This window comes from Lissotriton vulgaris, chromosome 8, assembly GCF_964263255.1.
Source record: "Lissotriton vulgaris chromosome 8, aLisVul1.2, whole genome shotgun sequence".
NCBI classification, from domain to species: Eukaryota; Metazoa; Chordata; class Amphibia; order Caudata; family Salamandridae; genus Lissotriton; species Lissotriton vulgaris.
Window position 1 is genome coordinate 1110234613 of NC_141696.1, and position 24665 is coordinate 1110259277.

The window sequence follows — 24665 nt, forward strand, 5'->3', positions numbered from 1 at the left end:
CCCCCCACTTAAAGCCCTGGATAAGGCGGATAAGGGAGACAGCCAGCAGTGGGTAGAGTTGCCGCCTGATAGGTTTACTACCGGCACCAACGGTATTCTGATATCCCTAAGCAAAATCACCCAAAGCCGGTATTTTTAGCCTCTACCTGTGCATACTTCAAACAGCACATATAAAAACAAACTTCTTTTTGAAGTGTTCTAGAGCTTCGTTAGAGATCCATGACTACTAATTAAAGTAAGTAAAGACAGAAAATTCACGTTGCAATAACATATATACGATTGTGTTTACTCTCCTATTTAGCATCGTACGGGCCTTTGCAGACTTAAAACAACAACAAAAATGTCTGGCATGTTTTCTCTTGGAAAGGTGGTACCATAGCAGCGGGTATGGAAGCTTGGAAGGCAGGAGGGGTACGGCTGGCAGGGGGTGCACTGGAGGGGGTAGGAGGCAGGACTTTGACGGACAGGCGCTGAGGGGGCCAGGGCGGGAGTATTTGGGATGCGAATGATTGAGCAGCGCTAGCAGGGATGGGAGGGGCGGGAGTTGGGTTTGTGACGGACAGGAGAAGTGGAGGTGCGCTGGAGGGGCAGGGGCCGGAGGGGGTGGACGGAGTGGGCGGGCGCAGCTCGGTGCACTGCGGGCAGAGCGGGGCCCAGGCTCAGACCCGGAGCTGCAGCCATGGCAGACAGTTCAGAGAAGGTGCCCATCGCCCTGGCGGGGCCCGAGGACGTGGAGCAGTGCCTGCCGCCCGTGAGTACCGCCGCCCGGGGGCGTGCACGGAAAGTTTCATAGAATGTGTGTATCATTTACAGCCTGAAAATCAAAGGCGCAGAGAGGGCGCCTAGAAGGCCGGCGTGCGACTCGCCGAAAGCACAGCTATATTTCTACTGCCCTTTGTGCGTGGTGCCTGTTGGGACGCCTTGTTCCCCGGACCCCGGTGCAACAAGAGCTAGATCCTGGGGCAGATGATACGAATAACGTCTGTCAGAATTCACCCCCACTTTAGGGGAAGGTGGTATTTAGGTTGCGGTAGCGAGGGGTAAATTTACTACATCGTGTATTGGAAAGTGCCCCCGAGAAGCGAGGAGGTGGGGGCGGGGGTGGATGGATGGACACGGGGTTCCGTGACAGCCAGAGGTGCGGTTTGCAAAGGATTGTGGTTGTCATTTGTATTGTGATAAGCTTAATTGAGGTGAATGAAGTGAGCGGAGATTCACTCCTTAAATTACAAAAAAAGTGTATTTGTGTCCGCACGTCGCTGCGGAGCTTCACCTGTCATCTCTGAAGAGGTTACGGGTGGGAACACGTCTGAGCAGCTCTGTGCTGCGGGGCCAGCGAGCAGACAGGCGCGCGCTCGCATACCAAAAGCAAAGAGCGCCCGGGCTGACGGTCAGACTAGAAATACAGTTCACACCCAGACAGTAATAACAGGAACGACAGCGATCAATGAATGTATTTACTGTTTTAGCTGCTTACTCGGGGTTGTTTGCAGATGCCCTTTGACAGCTTGGCAGCTGAGTTACTCAATGCTGGTACTGCCCCTCTGTACATACATCCATTCTGCCTAGGGCAGGTGACATGCTGCCATTAAACAAGTGTCAGCTCTTTTGGTGAGTGTTGACACCGCCCATTTTAAATGTCCGGCGCCCTGCCGAGGAGTGATTTTAATGAGAGCGCGCTCGCACGCCTCACAGCTCTGGGATAGGGAGTACACGCACTTTTATGGTACTGGTTCCAGCACCGGATATTGCCCCTAATAAACAAGCCAGTTCGGATGAGGAGTGTTGATACTGCCACATTAAAAGTCTAGAACTTCTTCTGCTGCCAACCGGAGTACATGTTAATACTTACTGCCCATTCAATAACTGGCACCTCTGTTGATGAGTGTGCCCTCGGCTCGCTTAAGTATGCGCAGGCCTGTGGAAATCATAGCTACTGCTCATTTACATTTCTGCCGATGAGCGTTGGTGGTGTCACATCATATTTGCCTGGTGTTGGCCCTGCCCACCATACCACACGCAGATCATGCCAATTATATACATATGTGTCAGTTCAGCTGAGGGATTTTAAAGCAGGTACATTGGAGGTGCGCAGGCATTGATTGTCTCATTAAATATGCGACAGTCACTCTGACGAGTGTACAGTGCTGCCCCGTGGCACATGAGGCAATCCAAGAATTGACACACCACATTTGTGGTTTTCTGGCCAGGCATGTGGATACTCGGTGTGTGAGGTTTGGGGGTGACGAGCGGTGGTTAGACTGGTGACCTGCCTGCGTATGAGGTGAAGTATGGTGCGTCCTACATGAGATGAGGTATGGTGTGCTCTGCGTGTGGTGAGGTATGGTGCGCTCTGCATGAGGTGAGGTATGGTGTGCTCTGCGTGTGGTGATGTATGGTGAGCTCTGCTTGTGGTGATGTATGGTGCGCCCTGCGTGTGGTTGCGTGTCGTGCGCTCTGCGTGTGGCGAGGGATGTAGTGCGCTCCTTGGGCGGTCATGTTTCTTGTTATGTCTGCCTTCTCTTCCAGGCCTACACGGCGGTGTCGATGAAACCCCCCGGCGGGGGTCGCCTGCTGAAGATAGGGGCCATAGCGCTAATCTCCGGGGCGCTGCTGCTGCTCTTCGGCGCCATCGGGGCCTTCTACTTCTGGAAAGTCAACGACAAGCACGTAAGTGACAAGGCCGCCGAGGGGTGTACACTGGCGAGGTATATTAATGGATGACGTCGGGGTAGGTGCTTGCTCAGAGGCCCATGCCACCCTGTGCAAACTGTAGGTATGCAGGGCGGATGGATGGTCTCCTCGGCTGCGCCAGGGCCGAGAGGTGTTTCTTTCGGAGCGTGCCTGCCCTGGAAACAGAGGGCTCTTTCATACCTCGAGAGCTCGTGTTTGCAGGTAGGAAAGCCGGAGGCAGACTTCTTTCAGACGCTCCCCTGGCCGCGGACCCTTCATTACTCATAGGTCACACATTCTCACACTCCACAGAAACTCTTTCACCGCAGGAATAAAAATTAATTAAAAATTCATCTTCAGAATGAGAGCAGGGCAGCGGGAGTTTCCTCTGCATACCAACAAACCCACAGCCGAGAGCACGAAGATCCCACACAGGAGCAGGCGCCCTTCCTGTCCACTCTAAAGCAAACGCGCGCAAGGAATCCATCCCCACAAACAAGTAAAAACAACCAATTACAAACTATTGCATATGGAAGGGGGAGGCGGGGGTTAGGTAACCTGGCAATGAACACCGTTTTCTCCGCCCAAATGAAAATTAAATGCTGCATAATGTGAATCAGTTGGGTCCCCATAATTTCTAGTGGGATCCCATGTGGCCCGTAAAAGGCCCCTTTGCTTAAATGGAACCATCACACAACATCAGTGACGTAAGTATAAAACAAGTGTAGGTTCACATCGATTTTTTTTATTGGAAACAGTTCAAACATTTATCGAGGTCACGATGGCTTTGTTTAGAATTAATTTTTCATGGGATCTTAAAACGCCACGCATTTCTGGAAGTATACATGCTGACGAATCCATGCTGAGGCGACTCATGTAAGAAGCGCAAGATTCTCCTACCCACAATGCGCAGAGAGTGCCAAAATTTCTTGCTGCACAGTAATAGAATTCGACAAAAACCTCCCCAGCTACCACAAGCAATCGTTAGAAGGAACCAGAGACTAAGCTGGTTAAAGGTTAAGTGGGGGCTACGGAGCAGGAGCAGTAGCAGTCTGTGTCAAGGGACTAGGACTCCCCTGTCATCAGTGTCACACAATGGAACTCTTCGAAACACCAACATCAAAGCTGCTTGCATCCCAGGACGCCTAGTATGCATTAAGCAAGCATGCAGAGGATTTCAAAGTGCATCCAGGGTGAGCAATTATTAAAAACATCGTGCACGATCTATTATTATCTATTTCTGAAAACTAAGGGTCCTATTCACAAACTGCATTTTGCGGTACTTAGTGCTACAAAAGTTCTACTAAATTACTAAAAAATGCTATTCACACAACCCCCACATCGCTTGTTTTTTTAGTGCAGCGATCTGTTCCCCGACTGCGGAGTCTCTTCCCCCATAAGTATATGTTTTAGTAGTAAATGTGGGAGGGACAGAGGTTAGTGGCAGGAAAACGAGGAACACTCAGGACTAAAGGGAAGGGAATAATGGGGTTTAGGCAGTGCTATGCATGGATTTAGGGAAGTGTATGCATCCACCCACACAAGAGTTAGCCCATTACTATTTCCAATATTACTACGGCTAAAAAGGAAAGCATTGAGAAAAGACATTGTGTTATACTAGGAAGATGGAAAGACCTGCAAAACATGACTATATCCTCAGTGTGTTTAATTGGTAACAAGGTATTCAGCGGTCAATCCTAGAATTAATATAGCAGTGTGTAAGATGTTGGTTGATCCTGCTAAAAGTTTTTAGAAACTGGGCATCCATCTGGGCATCCAAAGCAACGGTCTTAACTGGATCGCCTCCTTCTTTTCCAGCCGAACACACAGGATCCACTTACCACCCTTTTCCTCTGAACTCAAGAACATCCTCTGCATCATCCCACTGGGCTCCTCCCTCCACCCCACCCTCTTCAACACCTACCTGATGCCTCTGGCAGACATCACCTTCACCCACAGACTCAACATCATCTCATGCGCAGATGACACGTAGTTCATCCTTTCCCTCACAGAAGACACCGACACCATCAGAGCCAACTTCCAGAACACCTTTACTGACGTTGACAGCTGGATGAAGGCAAGCTGCCTGAAGCTCAACTCAGAGAAAACGAAGGTGCTCATCTTCATAAACACCCCCCTACCCCCCTCCTCCCCGGGATGACTCCTGGCGGCTCACCACACTCGGCCTGCTCCCTCCAACCCTGAACGCAACCTGGGAATCATCCAGGACAGCCAACTAACCATAAAGAAACAAGTCAACGCCGTCTCCTCCTCCTGCATCCACACCCTCCGCATGCTCCGCAAGATCTTCCTCTGAATCCCCATCTCCACCAGGAAACAGTCACCCAAGCCCTCATCTCCAGTCGCCTTGACTACAGCAACGCACTCTATGCTGGAACCACTAACCCAGCCGCCTCTAGACCATCCAGAACACCGCCGCGAGACTTGTCCTCAACCTCCTAGGGAACCAGCACCGCCCACCACCTCCGAGCCCTCCACTGGCTCCCTGTACAGAAGAGATGTCTCTTCAAGCTCCTGACTCAGGCCTACAAGGCACTCCGCGAACCTTCGTCTGCCTACATGAACCACCGCCTGACATTCCATTGACCCACCAGGGAACTTTACTCCTCTTTCCTCCCTCACTCTAACCCATACCCTCACATCTGCCGGAATAGCTGCAGAGATCGTTCCTTCTCCTACCTCACCACCAAGTCTTGGAACAACCTCTTCCTTCACCTATGCACCTGTCCTTTACTGGAAGAATTCAGAAAGAGGCTCAAGACATGGCTCTTTGACTAAGGATGTCAGGACCTAGCGCCTGGAGACCCCATGAGGAGAACAGTCACACTCTACAAGAACCCTTTGATTGACATAGGAGCATAATAACTTTTCTAGAGTAAAGAAAGCAACAATCTCTGACTACCGAAGACTCCATGAGGTTAGCAACAGTGAGTGATTCTGAAGTGACATTATACCCTCAAACTTTGTGCCCAAAAAGCTCACAGCAGAATAATGGCACATATTGTTCATAAAGTACTTGCAGATTGTCCCAGTTCTCCATTAGTTTTCCTGAAGCAAAACGTTTTTCTAGATGTTTTGGAAGCAGTACTACTTTGAAGAAGCATTCTCATGTCAAGACTGACTTCTCGAATTCCAGTTATATGTAAGAGGAGCTGAACAACCCAACTGGTAGAATCACTAGAAATGTTCAGTACCATATTGCTCACTGCTATTTTTGGTAGTATGCAATAGCTTTCTCTTTCTCAGGACCTTCTCACTGTTCATCCTCAAGAAGGTAGTTCCACAGGGACAGTCTTCAATTGCAGGACACTGGCCTCCTCCTTCAGTCCAGTGGGTGAGCAGGAACCTGATGCTACCAGTCATGGAACACAATCGTCATATCAAAAGTTCTGTAGGCAACTCTGGATAATGGGATCGCTAAAGCAGGAAGGGATTATGCAATGTGGCAGATAGGGTCAGCTTCTCTTTCTCGTGAGTGGGTTGTAGGATGGTATAAATACTAAAAAAGTCACTGTTTGGCGATGAGATCTAGCCAATCCAATTACATTTCCAGGTTTCCTATTCCTAGTTGTTCATCAAAGTGATCCCTTTCCTGTCCTGTGCATCTGCTGTGTGGTATCAAAACTATGCCGTATCCTTGCAGCAAAATCCCAAATACTGATGCCTGGTCTCACTGACAATCTCATCTCTCAACTACCAGGAAATTGATCCTCAGTGGCACTTGGCCTAGGCCTCCCGTGAATCCGGACATTATGTGAAAATGTTTATCTCATAACCTCGAAAAACATATTCTACAAATAAATCTCCAAGAAAAGCATAACCATAAATTCACGCAGAAAGCTGTGTATCATTGGAATGCACCACGTCTGAGGTGAAGTAGAATTTGAACTCTATATCATAATTGCTCTAAAGGGATTCAGTAACTGAAATGTAACTTCTCCGCTCCTGTTTTCAGCATGTCAGTCATTTCCCAATCAAAAGTTACAAATTAGATGCCACAGAACTTCTGTTTAGCTGTTAAGTTGTCATCTGACAGAGATTGACAATAAAAGTGATAGAATGCAGTGGCGTCACTGGGGTTGGTGTCACCCGGTGCGGGTAACTCATGGTGTCACCCCCTCAGGACTTACTGCATGGACCACCTCTGTCGGAAATGTACGGCGCTAGGTACTGTCTTACTCCCTCTAGCTCCCTCTCTCTGTCTAGCTCCCTCTCTCTGTCTTACTCCCTCTAGCTCCCTCTCTCTCTGTCTTACTCCCTCTAGCTCCCTCTCTCTCTGTCTTACTCCCTCTAGCTTCCTCTCCCTCCGTCTTACTCCCTCTAGCTCCCTCTCTCTGTCTTGCTCCCTCTAGCTCGCCCTCTCCCTCTCTTACTTCTTCTAGCTCCCTCTCTCTCTGTATTACTCCCTCTAGCTCCCTCTCTCTCTGTCTTGCTCCCTCTAGCTCCCTCTCTCTCTGTTTTACTCCCTCTAGCTCCCTCTCTCTTGCTCCCTCTAGCTCCCTCTCTCTCTGTTTTACTCCCTCTAGCTTCCTCTCTCTCTGTCTTACTCCCTCTAGTCCCCTCTCTCTTACTCCCTCTAGCTCCCTCTCTCTCTTACTCCCTCTAGCCCCCTCTCTCTCTGTCTTGCTCCCTTCAGCTCTCTCTCTCTCTCTCTCTGTCTTACTCCCTCTAGCTCCCTCTCACCCTGTCTTGCTCCCTCTAGCTCCCTCTCTCTCTTACTCCCTCTAGCTCCCTCTCTCTGTCTAGCGCCCTCTAGCTAACTCTGTCTTACTCCCTCTAGCTCCCTCTCTCTGTCAGGCTCCCTCTAGCTCCCTCCGTCTCCCTCTCTCTCTCTTACTCCCTCTAGCTCCCTCTCTCTCGGTCTTGCTTGCTCTAGCTCCCTCTCTCTGTCTTACTCCCTCTAGCATGGACCACCTCTGTCGGAAATGTACGGCGCTAGGTACTGTCTTACTCCCTCTAGCTCCCTCTCTCTGTCTAGCTCCCTCTCTCTGTCTTACTCCCTCTAGCTCCCTCTCTCTCTGTCTTACTCCCTCTAGCTCCCTCTCTCTCTGTCTTACTCCCTCTAGCTTCCTCTCCCTCCGTCTTACTCCCTCTAGCTCCCTCTCTCTGTCTTGCTCCCTCTAGCTCCCCCTCTCCCTCTCTTACTTCTTCTAGCTCCCTCTCTCTCTGTATTACTCCCTCTAGCTCCCTCTCTCTCTGTCTTGCTCCCTCTAGCTCCCTCTCTCTCTGTTTTACTCCCTCTAGCTCCCTCTCTCTTGCTCCCTCTCTCTCTGTCTTACTCCCTCTAGCTTCCTCTCTCTCTGTCTTACTCCCTCTAGCCCCCTCTCTCTTACTCCCTCTAGCTCCCTCTCTCTCTTACTCCCTCTAGCCCCCTCTCTCTGTCTTGCTCCCTCTAGCTCCCTCTCACTCTGTCTTGCTCCCTCTAGCTCCCTCTCTCTCTTACTCCCTCTAGCTCCCTCTCTCTGTCTAGCGCCCTCTAGCTCACTCTGTCTTACTCCCTCTAGCTCCCTCTCTCTGTCTAGCTCCCTCTCTCTGTCAGGCTCCCTCTAGCTCCCTCCGTCTCCCTCTCTCTCTCTCTTACTCCCTCTAGCTCCCTCTCTCTCTGTCTTGCTCGCTCTAGCTCCCTCTAGCTCCCTCTCTATCTTACTCCCTCTAGCTCCCTCTCTCTGTCTAGCTAGCTCCCTCTCTCGCTGTCTCACTCCCTCTAGCTCCCTCTGTCTCCCTCCCTCTCTGTCTTACTCCCTCTAGCTCCCTCTCTGTATTGCTCCCTCTCTCTCTGTCTTGCTCCGTCTAGCTCCCTCTCTCCCTGTCTTACTCCCTTTAGCCCCCTCTCTCTCTGTATTACTCCCTCTAGCTCCCTCTGTCACCCTCTCACTCTTACTCACTCTTACTCCATCTGTCTTCCCTGGATTTGTATAAACAAGAGTGCGAGCAACTGGTGGCACTGTAGTGAAGAGCAAGCTGAAATTTGGAACTGGTTCACTGGAAAACTGAAGACTGTGCAAGATACTGAAAAATAGGAAACCATGAACCCTCAGAAGAGCTAGGCTGCTATAGAATTGCCTTGTGAGCAAATAAAATTGCAGTCAAGCATTGCAGATCTCCTGCGATACGCTGGCGAGTGTGAACAGCATGAGGAACAGGCAGAGCTCTTGACTTAAGTTGGTATATCCAAAAAAGACATGAAATGTTAGGACCCCACTCGAGGCCTGCCCATGATTGCAACAGTGCCTGCCACATAATATTCAAAGATTGAATCTCTATCTTTATTAACACACCTGCATACAGTCCGCTGGCTTCAATGAACAAAGCAACCTTTCCCCTGCCGAGAGCTTAATAGGCACGCAGCAGCTCATTAACAAGCATTTACAATGCAATGGTCTCGGCAATATTATAGGTAGAGCTATTAGAATTGCTCATTATTTTTTTATCTTTTTTGTATCCCTAAATAAATGGCATTGTCATTTGTATTGGCATTAGCTTTGTTTTTGCATATGTGATACCTATTGCATTAGCAGAGAGAGAGTGAGGTAGTAAGATAGAGAGAGCGAGTGAGGTATTGAAATAGAGAGAGAGTGAGAGAGAGTGAGGTAGTGAGATACAGAGTGAGGTAGTAAAGAGTGAGGTAGTGAGAGGGATGTTGTGAGGTAGTGAGATATAAGCATAGAGTGATGTTGTGCTGTAGTGAAATAGAGAAAGAGGTAGTGAAAGAGAGTGAAAGTGAGTTAGTGAGATAGAAAAAGTGAGGTAGTGAGAGAGAGTGATTGAGGTAGTGAGTGAGTTTGTGAGGTAGTGAGATAGAGAGAGGTCGTGAAAGAATGAGGTAGTGAGGGTGAGAGTTGTTGTGCTGTATTGAGATAGAAACAGAGCGATGTTGTGAAGTAGTGAGCTAGAGTGAGGTAGTGTATGAGAGAGTAAAAGTGAGTTAGTGTATTTGAGAGAGAGAGAGAGTGCGGTAGTGAGATAGAGAGAGTGAAGTTGTGGGGTAGTGAGAGAGTGATGTAGTGAACTTTACAGAAAGTGTGTCGTGATATAGTGAGGGAGAGATAGTGAGGTAGTATATAGAGAGAGTGTGAGGTAGTGAGATAGAGAGAGTGAAGCAGTGAGTTAGAGAGAGAGAGTGAAGTTGTGAGGTAGTGAGAGAGTTGTGAATTTTTGAGAGAGTGTGTCGTGATATAGTGAGGCAGTGAGAATGAGATAGTGAAATAGTAATAGATAGAGTTAGGTAGTGATGTAGAGAGAGTGAGGTAGTGAGATAGAGAGAGTTACGTTGTGAAGTAGTGTGTTAGAGAGATATAGTTCCTGTGGTAGTAATATTGTGATGTTGTGAGAAAGAGAGTTGAGTAGTGAGGTAGAGATTGAGGTAGAGAGAGAGTGAATGAGAGATAGTGTAGTAGTGTGAGAGATAGTGAGTTAGTGAAAGAGAGAGTGAGGTAGTGATAGAGAGAATGAGGTAGTAGGGACGGTATAGTGGAGCTGAGGAGAGAGTGAAGGGATGGTGCAGTGAGAGGCTGAGGAGAGTGCATCAGTGAAAGGACGGTACCATAAGAGGCTGAGGAGAAAGTGCAGCAGTGAGTGATGGTGCAGTGGAGGAGTGAGGGCTGCAGCCTGGATGGGGGGCGGGGCTGAGCAGAGAGTGCAGCAATGAAGGGACGATGCAATGGGGGGCTGAGCAGAGTGCAGCAGTGAAGGGACAGTGCAGGGAGAGGCTGAGCAGAGAGTGCAGCAGTGAAGGGACGGTGCAGGGAGAAGCTGAGGAGGGTGCAGCAGTAAAAGGACGGTGCAGTGGGGGCTGAGCAGAGAGTGCAGCAGTAAGAGGACGGTGCAGTGGGGGGCTGAGCATAGAGTGCAGCAGTGAAGGGACGGTGCAGTGGGACTGAGGAGAGAGTGTAGCAGTGAAGGGATAATGCAGTGAGAGGCTGAGGAGAGTACAGCAGTGAAGGGACGGTGCAGTGGGGAGGAGGAGTGAGTGCAGCAGTGAAGTGACCGTGCAGTGAGAGGCTGAGGAGAGTGCAGCAGTGAAGGGACTGTGCAAGGAGAGGCTAAGGAGAGAGTGCATCAGTAAAGGGATGGTGCAGGGAGAGGCTGAAGAGAGTGCAGCAGTGAAGGGATGGTGCAGTGAGAGACTGAGGAGAGTGCACAAGTGAAGGGACGGTGCAGGGAGAGGCTGAAGAGAGTGCAGCAGTGAAGGGACGATGCAATGGGAGGCTGAGCAGAGAGTGCATCAGTGAATGGACGGTGCAGGGAGAGGCTGAGCAGAGTGCAGCAGTGAAGGGACGGTGCAGGGAGGGGCTGTGGAGAGAGTGCATCAGTGAAGGGACGGTGCAGGGAGAGGCTGAGGTCCTTATTTTTTCTAATTTGATTTGCCTTCTCAAGCTTTTGATTTTTAAGAAACGTACTGGAGTGGAACCCCAAACCAATTCCAAGCGCCTTGAAAGAGTCACCAGCATCCCCAGCAGCCACTGCCTATTGGAGCAGTACCAGGTCTGTCCTGAATATCTGGAGTGGTATAGTTGGCAAACACACATGTGGGCTGGCAGGGCGGTAAGTGGGCCGGGCCCCCCGAATCTCACACGAGGTAGTAATTAAAACTAATTTTGAAACAGGTCACCATTGGGCCCTATATTCAGGTCCTTAACTTCACTGGCTAAAAACACTGATTGAGTTCTAAATAATTCATGTAAAAAAATGTAAGTAATCCATGTCAGTATTTTAGTTCTTGTTTCTATTTCCCGTTTAACGTTCTTAAGAAATGCAAGATTAAGTAAACTATTTCCAGGGTGCTGTGTTTCTTTATTTTTCCATGAAACATTTACTCTTGAGTAGGTGTTTATAGCGGGCACAATTGAGAGCGCTGAAGGTGAGGCTGAAAGCAGTGCGAGTTTAACACAGTGCTTGTCAGTGACTTCAAAAGGTGTTCGGAATACGTGGCCATCCAATGCTTGGCCTCTTTGCAGGGTGCACAGAGCAATGGGCGGGTATTCCCGTTGCAATTGTAATTCTGTGAAAATGTGTGAGGAGGTGCACAGGAGTCTAAATATTGAGGTGGCGACAGTAAAAACAATATTGTCAGAACACAATGTAGCCAGCTCAAGGCTTTGTATGCAGTGTGCGAGCTGTGGCCTTAAATTCTTTCAATTGGACCAACTGGATTAACCTTCCGGAGACTAATGACTTGTGCACTGTACTCCTGTACTGTGCATACGCCGCTCAAACCATTAACATAACAAGAAGCGCCTAGAAGCACAGAGGGCTGAGCGCTTTACAAATATCCTCCTTGGGCACTCCCGGTTTTACAATAGTTAAGCACCGCAAGAAATGGGAAATATCCCTCCCCTCCGGTGGGTTGGAGTTGTGGGGGGGGAGGGGGCAGGTCGGAATTAGGGAGAAGAAAAAGGAGATACGAGATTGTAGGGAAAGGAGGGGAACCGAAGAGACAAAGAGTGTGGACAATGCAGAGGCAATAGAATGATGGAGGGAAAAAGGTGCCAGATGAGAGTGTCAGATAGATATGGGGAGAAGTGACAGGGGCAGGGGAGGAGGGACCAATGCACAGGTGACAGCAGATGAACCTGGTCAGAGTGGGAGAAACAAAGAAAACGATACAGAGGGTGCAGGAGAGAGAGCGGAAGGAGAAGTAACAAGTGGGATAGACAGAGAGAGGTGGTAATGCGGAGGGATGGGGGAGAAGAGGCCGCCAGAGCAGAATACAAAGAGAAAGAGAAAGAGAGAGAGAGAGAGAGAGAGAGAGAGAGAGAGAGAGACCTGTAGAGTGGGTGGGAAGAATAGTGTGACCGAGGCACAGTGGTGGGAGGGAGCGTTAGAAGCCCAGTAAAACACGTGTCTGTTTATTGGAATACACAAAACGTCTGCTGAGTACGAGCACAGCGTGCGACGTACTTTGAGCCTGAGGCCGCTCTGTGATGGGGGAGAGGGAGGGGCAGGTGTGAGAGGCGCCATGACAACAAAGAATGCAGGAAAAGCAGATGGTGCACGCACGTGCATTCATGCTTGTGGCCAGGAAGCAGAGGCTGGGTGGCACTTGAGCTCCCCTTTACAAAATGTCGCGGAACAAACGGCGCATGCGCTGTTTTAGCTCAACGTAAAAAGAGAGATGTACTAGACTTCCCTATTGGTATTCTGTGGTGCCATCCATGTACAATATTTTCTTTTGTGATGAAATGCTGCATTATAAAGATTTCATTTGTGAGGCTGCCAGGTCAGTAATGACCTCACTGTTGGCTAAATTAGATCATGTTTATACTGTTTATCTTAGACACTTTTAAAGAGGAGCCCCGGGCGCACTGGATAGTGCACGGCTCGGGGCACCTCTAGGACGCAAACCCACTCGGAACACCTGCCCAAGCGGGCAGGAAACAGGTGAGCCCAACCCCACGGGGAGGGTAGTGGGAGGGAGCAGGATCGAATCACGAGCTGAAAAGCGGGGAAATCAAATGCGGTCCGATGTGATCTTTAGCACGACGGAGGAGAGCTGCAGCAGAGGGAGGGGGAGGGAGGCGAGAGCGCGACGGAGGAGGGCAGAGGGAAGGGAGGAGGCGAGCGGAGCCGAGCAGCTCCTAGGGAGGAGTGAAGAAGTGGACCAAATGCGGTCCGATGTGATTTTTAGCACGACGGAGGAGAGCTGCAGCGCAACGAGGAGGGCAGAGGGAAGGGAGGAGGCGAGCGAAGCCGAGCAGCTCCTAAGGAGGCGAGCAGCTCCGAAAACACCACCACGTTTCTCCGAGGCAAGGAGAAAATGCCTTGGAGAAACGCACGGCCATTTTCGGATTTGGGGGCGTGTTTTGCTGTGCTGAGTGTCGGATGACGTCACTGTCTAAAGAACAGCAAAAATTACGCCCCCAAATCCGAAAAGGACGGGGCTACATCGGAGTGATGGATCTCTCCTCCAATGGCTGGCCTCCGTTTAGGAAGCCAGCCAATTGAGGAGAGGTCGAGTACAGAGGCGGGTTCAAGCTCCATACTCAAAATCATTAATTCTCTGACCGGAAGCTGGCAAGCCAGCATTTCCGGTCCGAGACCTAAAAACCAACCCATCGATTCCCTGCTGCCTTTGAGGGTTAGAAATCCTCGAAACCGGCCGCACGCTTTCTGATATAATGCAGCAATTTTGCAATGTTTGGCATATTTGGCAATGCAATAAAGGCCCTGGAAGCACTGGAGGGTGGGGGATGGGCTGGGCAGGGGCAGGCTACCTCGACGAAAAGGGCATGTGTGGGGCATAGGAAGAATTTAGAAAGCCAGCTTGCACCCGCCGAAGAGGGCCCTCAGGGCCGTGTTTTCATTTGTGTGCCACTGCACTGCTTTACTACTACGACAGTCTCATGTCATGCAGTCAGTATTTATGATAATGATATACAGTATATTATACATTAAAATTATACTATTCTCTATTGTCTCTACTACTAGTGACAGTCAGCAGTCTCTCACCGTTCCAAATTTGAAGGGGAGAGAAGATAGTACCTGAGTCGGACTCGCAAAGGCTCGGACTGGTGTCGTCGTCGTTCTTTTTAAGTTTATTCTCACGACGCACAGTATGCACTCTCCCTGGCGCTGGTGGGCGCCTGACCGCCGTGACGCGTCAGAGGCTAAGAGCAGCATGTGCAGTTGCGCACTGCGCACAGAGCGCGGGGGCTGTCCCAGGCCGGCACGTCATTGGTAGTAGGGCTAGATTGACGGCCCTGGGACCCAAACTGCTGGGCAAGTGTCAGTGAAACCAAACTGCAAGTCAACGATGCCTGCCTGGTATATGCATAACTGGGTTTGGTTTGGCTTCTGTTTCGTTTCGACTTTCGTCACAGAACAACAATGCAAACCCAAACCCTTGACTGTTGACTACTTGACTTCTGTGACCCATCCATTCCGTGCACGTGCAGAATGCAGATGGCGGATCGTGCCCGTAGCTACGGCAGGCCGGGTGCGGTGGTGGTGCGCTTCTTGCACTAAAGCAGGACGCAGGTAGACTTTTCAGTGTAGATTGGTGTCACCCCCCAGATGGGGTGACACCCGGTGCGTTCCGCACCCCCCGAGCCCCCTAGTGACGCCACTGATAGAATGCACACTTCTACATTTTCATACTTAAGCAATTCTTTTACTCAATTTTTTCAAAACTCTCTAAGGCTTGAGTTTTGGCGTGCAACTCCTGGTGCGAGCTCTGCCCTGTGCCCACTCACCAAATCAAAGCTGGTGGCCGGGTGGTTCAACAGTCCCAAGGTGCACAGCCTGTATGCAGGCCCATAGACCACTGAATCCCATAGTAATCCTAATTATAAACCTTTATCCATTCTGGTCCCGTTTTAAACACTATGAATCGACGATGTTCAAGATTTCCATTTTTCTTGACAACTTGATGATTCCAATGTTCAAGATTCACGATAAAAACTACTAAGCTTGGCTTCTATCTATGTCACACTTCAAAGTGCATCCATGTTTGTGAAACCCAAAGCATTTCGGGAAGGATCCCTTCATCAGGGGTTACTGGAATGTCAAGATTTAAAAAGGCCTGTCAAAATGAGCAATAAATAACATGTCTGCAACAAATAACGCCATACCCCCACCCCTCCAGCGCCTTGAGACCCTCACAGGTAGTAGCGCACTTTACAAATGTTGTGTGCATGTCATGCAACTATGCATGTATTAACACCAGAGACGTTTAAGGCATGGGCAAAGTGGGCTCTGGCCCAGGGCCCCAGACTTTCAGGGGACTCCAGGCTTTCAGGGGAACAGACTTTGAGGGGACCCCCTTATGGAGAGTCTTACCCAGGCATGACCCATGCCGGGCATTATACTGGGGCGGTGACGTCAGGCAGGGGAGGGTCAGGGTGGGGGGATGTAAAATACGGGATAAGGACCATTAGAGGTAAGTATCGAAAAGAAAAAAAAAACAACGAATTTGGTTGCCCACGCTGCATCACATTTGGCGATGCAGAGTGGGCAACAATTTTTTTTTTTTCGATACTTACCTCTAATGGTCCTTATCCCGTATTTTACATCCCCCCCACCCTGACCCTCCCCTGCCTGACGTCACCGCCCCAGTATAACGCCCGACACGGGCCGTGCCTGGTCTTACCTTGATGACCTTAGGTAATTCTTAAACAAATTGTTTAAAATACCGCTTTACTATAATTTATTTTTAATGTGGGTGATGTGAGAGAGTATATTAGGGACATTTTGAGGAGAAATGTTGTCTTTAACTTTTATGCAACATCCATAAAAGAGGTTATTTTTGCTCAAAACATGACCTCACATATTAGAAATGGGAGGGCGCCACAGAGCTTGCTTGTAGTAATATTAGTCAGCTGCTGCTATGTTAAATATTGAAAACACAAGTCACGATCCCTAAATATTAGATGTAAACACATTTAAAATGTGGACGTGTGCCTGTGCGCTGTCAGTGACCTGGCCAATGGGATCATGAAAAATCTGAAATTAAATCTTAAATTAAAAGTTGTTCTGAACAGGGCCCCCCGAAATTCTTTTGGCCCAGGCCCCCCGAAGTCCTTAAGATGCTTCCTATCCACCCGCCAAACGACATGCATAACCACCAACGGTTTAGTAATAGATCCTATAAACCGAGATGGACTCCACCCCATCACAATGAACTACACCCAGCGTAAAAATAAGACCCAGATAACCCACATGCAAACTGCTTAAATCCAGTGCTCACTCTGAAAACGAGTTTACCACTTATTTAAAATGTGCCTATGCTTGTGAAAAATAACCCTTACAAACAAACGCGGCAGAACATATAATGCGATGCTGATTATTTAAAACAATTAACTTACGATGTGAGGGGCATATTACCAAGCAATAGCGATAATTATCGCTATTGCTTGGTTAGAGACAAAAATTTACCGCTGAGCTGCGGCGATTTTTATCGCAAATAAACCTTGGTATTACCAAGGTTTATCGAAAATGCGATAAAAATCGGCCGCAATGCATGAATATCGCTGAAAAGTCAGCGATATTCATGCATTACCGAGCTAATGCTCTTAGGCATGTTATCCACCTCCCATTGGATAACATGGCTAAGAACTGCTCAGGGCAGGTGTTAGCTTTTGGAGATATTCGCGCTTAACGCGAATATCTCCAAAAGTTGGTAATAGGAGATAGCGATGTTAGCGACTGTTTCCAGTCGCTAACATCTTGGCACGCCCACTTTGCATGTCATTAGTGATAAATATCACTGACATGCAAAGTGGGGCCCAAGATGGTCGCTATCTCCTACCAGCTGTCGCTAACTGGTGTTAGCGACAGCTAGGTAATAGGGAGATAATTTTATCTCCGCTTTCTTGGCTTTTAAAGCCAAAAAAGCTGAGATAAACCCCCTTGATAATATGCCCCTATATGTCTTACTCACAAGATCTCCTGGCGCCTGGAGAACCAGGATGCCGGTTCCATCTCGGAAGAGTACAATGCAGAGATCGAAACAACTTCCACTGCAGCCACATCTCAAATACTGTCCCAGTGAAACTGGTGAAAACATGAGATCTGGATGCCAACATATAACCCCACCAGCGGTCATGCTGTTAACAAAGCAAAGAGTAGCCCATACCTGTGTGTTTTGAAGTTAATTAATACCACGTGATCCGCAAACTGACCTAAAACTTAACTGGAATAAACAAAGTGTACGGAGAACCCAACGCCGAAAACAGAGGTTGGCAGTAAAACATGCAATCTAGAATCAGATGGTATATTTTAGAAACAGGTGGGGAAAATAAATTGGCCACTCTTGCTCACAGACCGCTGCTATTCCTGAGTGACCATTAACGACTATTGGGAAATAAAACAGGGCACACTTGGCTGGCACAGTCAAAACACAATTGTTAAGAACAAAAATATCCAAATGATGGCTTTCTTTATAGAGCGCACAGAATTCACGGTTACCAGTGAATTGTAATAAAATGACAGGTGTAAACAGGAGAAAATGTGGCTTATACAAAGCTCTTAAGATTCCCTGTAATTATTCTGTCAACCCTCCCTCATGTAGAAATGAACTTTGCATAGTCTTTCAAACCTTTCCCATGGTTGAGGGGGGAGATCAGCATGTTGTATTGTGGAAATATACTGCAGGAGTTTAAACTGCACCAACCTCCCTGCCAGTAGATGGTCATAAACAGAGACTTTAAAAAGCCTCCAGAGTTTGTGTTCTCCCGCTGCTACAGTGAAAGGCACTTCACAAGGAGTAATTTTTTAAAAATAGAATGCAACAAGAATTACCTGCATTCTTCCACACTCAGTGGTACAGCCCCTGGTTTCCTCTTACGCTAATGACACCTGGAGATGAGAATAACCACAGGAGCTGTGGATGTAAATGATGAGCATTTGTGGAAAGCGACAAATATAACTTTAATATTAAGTGGGTGTAAGAAATTGGGTTATTCGTTGGGGAACACATGAGGCCTTCCCAATATTATGTCCAACATTTTGTCATATTCAACACACAAGTTCAATAAAGTAATTCTGAGCTCAACCCCTGGTAACTATGGCACAGAACAAACATGTCTAACTTAAGGAAAAGTGCTAAACGTTTTTAGCAGTACCAAAACAATTTAAAAGTGAATACTCCGCTCAATAAAAAGCACACTACTAATTTCTAAATATCAAGAAAAATGTAATAAGAGAAATGACATCAAACTGTTTAAAATCCGATGGGGGACTCTGCGATATGTATTTTTAAAGTTTTAGAGCAAAAAGGGCCAAGAAAAAGTAAAGTGCCAATCAGAACTCAATGTGAGCTTTTGAAGAGGACTTTGGTGCAATCTCAGGCTAACCATGATGGAGCAGAGATCGGATAGACCAAGCGGGTAGTTCCGGTCAAAGTTTTTACCTTCTGATGTAGTCTTTTTCATGGAAGTCAACATTTTCCAGTGTGGCAAGGTTGAAGGCTGTATCTGACTAGGCCCACTCAAAGTCAGATACCCGCTGGCCGTGGCCCCGCTATGGCCAGTTTTGGTGGAAAAGCTAGAGTGTGAAAATGTTAATTATGCACCCACTGCAGTCCTCTCATCGGCGGGTACTTTCAAACATTTGTCTGCTCTATATTTCTGGGAGTTAGTCTTTTTTTTTTAGCTTAAAAACCTCCTGAGGGATAAGCCTGGACACTGTGGCTGTGAAAGCCGCACCAAAGCCAAATATCTTAGCAGTGAGTGTCCACTGAAGTCTTCTTTTGGGCCACAAATCTCAGAGTGGGACAAACTTGATTCTCTTTGCTGCTGAAGTCACACCGTGGGCAGATAGTCATGATTTGTTAGCTTTCGTCCTCCAAACGGTGAACATTTTCTGATTCCCAACTTTTCCAGCTTTTTAGAGTAGCTCCTATTGGTCACTTGTAAGGCTTCCAGGGCCCAAGGAACAGCATATGGAGCCTTGGACCCACACCAACACAGGCCACAAGCACAGTTCTTTACAGGTCCACCAACCACTGGTCAGCCGATCACTTTAGGTAAAGGCCTCTTTCAGATTTCGATGTCCTGTAACCTCACAGGAGGTCAGCCAACTGGCCCTTAGGGTTCACTTCTTTGTCCTGTGTTGAAGTGGGAGCAGGCCCAGCCCTTCAGGTCTCCACACAGGTCAAAGACAGCTCATCCAGTCCTCAACTGTTCTTCTGCAGGTCCAGAAATATTCTGAGTAGCTTAGGGTGAGGTTCACCTTTTGTACAATTCACTAGCCAGTGGGTATGGATGACTCCTTGCCACTTCCTAACCAATAAGAAAAATGTTCCCAAGGGCAAACCTTCACCCTTTATCTGTTTTACTGCAAACTATCCCAAAACACACTATTCTAAGTGAAAATGACCCTGGAGGAGGCTATTGGCCCCAGTAAGGGAGTGTCTAGGGAAATGAGCAGTCCCCGCCTCAACCAAACTAAACTGGTTTTGGGATCAGCTCCCCCGCTCACTGTAATGGTGCCAGGATGGCTATACTGTGCCCTAGGACCAAAAGGTCTCACTTTACACTTAACTCTGAATTGGCAGGTCTCACCCTGGTGACTTATAAGTTAGGTTTCTGAGCACTCCCACAATTACACTGCACACACCTCACACCAGGGTCACACTACCAAAAGACTCAGACCATTGTTTCTGCTGTGGGAGCACTGACTTGGGACAGGTGATGGCAGACTAATGCTACTTAGCCCACTGAAGCCTCAGGCAGGCACATTTTAACTTTATAAAATGTACTTTTCCTGTCTATTTATTAAAAATCCAACTGCATCACTGAACTGGATTTTAAATAAATATTATAATGATTGGTTGAATAACTTTTGTAGCTGAAAAATTAACAAGAATAATATTTTTAAGTCACTGTAGGAACATGCCAACCTGAAATTCTTATATGTGTCATGTTTACATACTAGGTACCATACCTTGTGGGTTACAAGGTCTACTTAGAGGTGATTTACTTAATCATTTATAAGTAGGGATCTTTCCTGTCAAAAGGGTTATTTGAAGGTTTCAAAGCAGCAGCAGTCAGACTACACATGCAGGCCAGAGGTCATATTTTCCTTGTCAGCCTAGTGTATGTCACAATAGGTACTGCTGTCTACAGTTGGTATTCTACTTTCCATGCACAAGTATATTTTCCTTCACTCTATACTACGGCACTACTGAAAAGTTAAATCAGCTCAATTAGTTAGATTAGCTGTTTTTACCATATTTTAGGAGCTAGGGCAGATACACTGGAGACTCTAGAGGAATACCCACTACGTGCAGAGTTCAAAAGGGGCAATACCAGTCAGCAAAAAAATGGGGGTGACCACGCATCAGGAGGGGTTTTTCTCACAGTAGGATATTGCATGCTGATATTATGAAGACGTTTCATGATGACTTCATAAACATTTGGTGTTGATTTGTTCAGAAAACATTCAATGAGTGATGTGAGAGCAGTTGGACACTGGTATGCGGCCGATTCATGGTTTCTTTACACAGTAATATGCCTGTCAAATCACTTAAATAATGCACAATTTAGCCCTTTGGCAATTATTGTTAGGCAGAGCTTCCATCTACCCTTTTAACAATTACCTGTGGAATCTATCCAGTTGTAGCCAAAAGATTGACCATGAAATGCTTTAAACATCAATGAACTTCTTTGAAGATTCCAAAAGTTCTTTCAAATTTTCAAACCTTTTTTTCTACTTTACGTTTCAAGGGCGTGTAGATTGGTTCTTATGCCTTTTTTTTCTGTACTAATGGTTGTTTTGGTATATTTTGGACGATTTTCTTACCATTGACAAATCATAAAATAAAAATGCTCTGATTGGCTTGTAAATGCTGTGCTGTCTTGCCCTCTACATGCATTCATTCGCCCCAGGGTTGGATCATCCCATTACATATGAAACATGAGAGTTCACAGTACATGCTCCATCTTTTACTGTCTCACAGTCATAAACAAGAGCAATCAGATATACTACTACACAATAACCACTGGCTGCAACAACACACGAGAATCCTCACGCCAAATACAGGGTCCAGAATAAAAATGCTTTGGGTCCCACTCGTATGGCACTTTTATTCTACTTTTTCCCATCTATTCTTAATACCTCAACTTTATTTCTGGATCAACACTTTTAACCGCAATTCAGTGCTACAAGGGATGTTACTATTACTTGTTACATTTTATTTGTAAGCTGGAGAAAAATCACACACCATTCCACAATTGTTTGCCATCACACCAACATGATTGTTCACACCACTTCAAAGCATCTCACATGGTTTTATGTGAGACTATCATAAGGAGAAATATCGCCTGGGATATAATTGTGTCCTCAATATCGTTTACAAAAATATCATGCCATCGAGTGTAGATATTTTATTTTTAATGGCAATGGGCGATTTTTTGTAGACGATAGTTAGAAAACAATATATATGTCAGACGATGTTCTGGAACTACACCATCTGACACACACTGCACATCATCATACTCATTTCATTTCAAAATCTTTTATTCGATTAATCGTGTAGATAATCATAAAAAGTACATCATAAATTTAAATACATCATTATAAAGTAAGACACGTTATTATTATTACATTATACACTACAAATTTAAAAGATAAAAATAAAAAAGGAGTGCACTTTAGTTCATAAACAGACTTAATACAGATGATCACAAATTCAACTGGGCATCATTTCTATAGCTTTACGTATTGTTAAACAAGATTTCAGAAACATGGCTACATTCTTTGCCACGTATTGTGTTTCAAGTTGTTGTAATGCTAGAAATGCCGGGCGACAGGTCCTCAACCCCATCTGGCGCAACACTGGTAAGACCCAGCGTTTATGCACTTCAACGTAATAATGACAAAACAATACTACATGCATAGTCGTTTGAGGGGAGGCCTTGTCACAAGGGCATTTTACTAGTTCGTGTGACCAGTTTAACATTTTTGGGAAGGTGACCAATCGAAAAAACAAATTAAAACGGAACCTGGTTAATAAGTACTTTTCGTGATTAGATAAATGAAATGTAAGGTAAGGCTGTATACCCGGAGACACTTGGGCCATCAAAATGTGAGCGTTTGTTTGCTTGGATATTTCACCAGACAAACGCAATTCCCTTAAATGGTTTAGACATTGGAATTTCAAGGCTTTTCTACTTAACTCAGTGATGGATGGTGGCTCAATAACATACTGAATGAGATCTAAGTCTTTCAGGAAGTTAACCACGTACACCAACCATGGGATGTTTTTCCAAGATGTCAGCTCTAGGCATTCTGTGATCAGGGCACGTGTCAGGTGGCATTGCGGTTTGGTCCAAATACGTGCCATAGGAGAATTGGTTGACATTTGATGTAATCTGCTAAATAGTCAATCCCAAGCTCGATATGACAACCGTACGTGGGCGCACTCTGTGGGAGTGCCAACAAATATTTGGCAAAGCCATTTTGGATTTTTTGCAAGTCCGCCACATTTGCATAGCCCCATACACCGGCTCCATATGTGGCGATGCTCTGACATTTAGCTTGATGGATTTTGAGCAATACAGGTGGGGTGGGTTTTCCCATTTTTCTAGAAAATGAGACAAGGGCGGAAGTTGCACGCTGGTAAAGCAGTTTTCTAGTTACCAATGCCCTTTTCCAAGTTAGTTGTTCATCTATTAGAATACCCAGGTAAGGGTATTCCCTAACTCGTTCCAGTTTGGAATGCTCAATGTGGAGATGTCTAGAGCTTTTTACCTTGGGCCCTGTTTGCATGACGAAGGTCTTAGTCTTGTTTACTTTTAACCCAAGTGAGAGCATATAATTGCAGTATTTATTCAGCTGTTTTTGGAGCTGTACTAGGGTCCTAGCAAAAATTACGGAATCGTCAGCGTAGAGTAATGCTGGAATAGGGCGATGGTTGATGGTAGGTAAATCCTGGCTCCCTTCTAACATGGCTGCTTCCAGACCGTTGGTGTATAAGTTAAACAAGAAAGGAGCCAGGACACAGCCCTGTCTAACTCCACGGGTTATTGGAAAGGAAGATGTTAATTCTCCTCCCATGCCATATCTCACGCATGCCGAGGCGTCAGAGTAAAGCTCGCGTAGAAATGTAATGAGGGGAGGATCAACACCCAACTCCTCCAAAATAGACCACAGCTTGGCGTGGATTACACAGTCAAACGCCGCGCTGAGGTCGACGTAGACCATAAATAAGTTACCCCGCTTTGCTCCCACATACTTTCCAATTAAAAGTGTAAGGTTTAGGGCCTGTTCAACAGTACCCAGTCCCTCCCGGAATCCGTACTGTAGGTCGGTTAAGATGTTCTTGTCTGCCGCCCAATCCTGGAGGCGATCCAGAATTAGGCGTCCCGCGACTTTACCCAGTGAATCCAGGAGGGAGATGGGCCTGTAGCAGGCAGGATTGTTTCTTTCACCCTTTTTAAAAATTGGAAGGAGTATGGACGAGGACCAAGAGTCCAAAAGGCCAGTATTTAAGACTGCCGCCATAAGCTGGGTGACGATTGGGGACCATAAGTCAATGTTAGAGACAAATATGTCAAGGGGGGCACCATCTGGGCCGGGAGCCTTTCCGGTTTTTGAGGAGGATAGTGCACGTATGACCTCCCCGAGTGTGAAATGGAGATCTATTGGATAGACCCCTTTTTTGGCGGGTGCAGTTATTGGATTGAGCTGTTCGACGTTTACCGAGTGTGAGTCACTAAAGATCTTAGAGAAGTGAGTCACCCACTCGTTCGCGGTCACAGCTACGTCCAGATGTTGATGTGAATTTGCCTCGAGCAAAAATGGAGATTTGACTACCTGCCAGAACTGGGAGCTGTCCTTACTAAAGCAACTCTCATGTAGTTGGGCCCATAATTTGTTCTTATGGTCTTTTTTACAGCTAATTTGGGCTTGTTTGTACTCGGATCTTAGTTTGGCTACTTTATTTTTGTCTCTGATAGGGTTGTGTAGTTCTTTTTTTAGAGCAGTTAGAGCTTTCCGACATGCCGTGTTGAACCATCTTGGCTCAGAGTGGTTACCGGATTTGTGAGTTCGGAATAGTTCATTCTGGATAACTATCAGGATTTCCCCGAAGCTAGAAATAATTTGCTCGGGGGGAGAATCCTCCTCAAGACAGATGTTTATCCATGGGAGTGCCTTAGATATGACCTTAGTTGATGTTACTAGTGGATCAATCCTTGACCATTTCACAGAATAACCATTGGTTCTATCCATACTCAGTGTTTTTTGGGTCAACAGGCTCTGCCTGGTAAGATGAGGAATATTCATGGATAACTTAAGAACGATACTGTTGGGGAAATGATCACCTGAGATTTCTGCTCCTGTATTGAACTGACAGAGTGTACCCTTTAAAGTATAAGAACACAGTATGAAGTCTATAGTGCTCGAACAACCCCTGCCGTGAAAAGTAGGATTAAAGTCAACAGGGGGGTCTACAAGTTCATTGGCGTAAGTCATTTCTAAAGACATTAAACTGTCATTAAAGGAGTCTCCTGCGAGGGAGTGGGTGAAAT

The 24665-nt window shown here is 46.9% G+C and overlaps 1 protein-coding gene across 1 annotated transcript in view; it reads left to right on the top strand.

Moving 5' to 3' along the window:
- Positions 1–624: 624 nt before the first annotated feature.
- Positions 625–24665, top strand: part of CNMD (chondromodulin) — a 105142-nt gene continuing 81101 nt past the window's right edge. Inside the window, exons 1-2 of the mRNA XM_086934915.1 lie at positions 625–751; positions 2530–2670. Coding sequence (XP_086791041.1) covers positions 680–751; positions 2530–2670 — 213 coding nt within the window. The 5' untranslated portion in view covers positions 625–679. The remainder of the gene's footprint in view (positions 752–2529; positions 2671–24665) is intronic.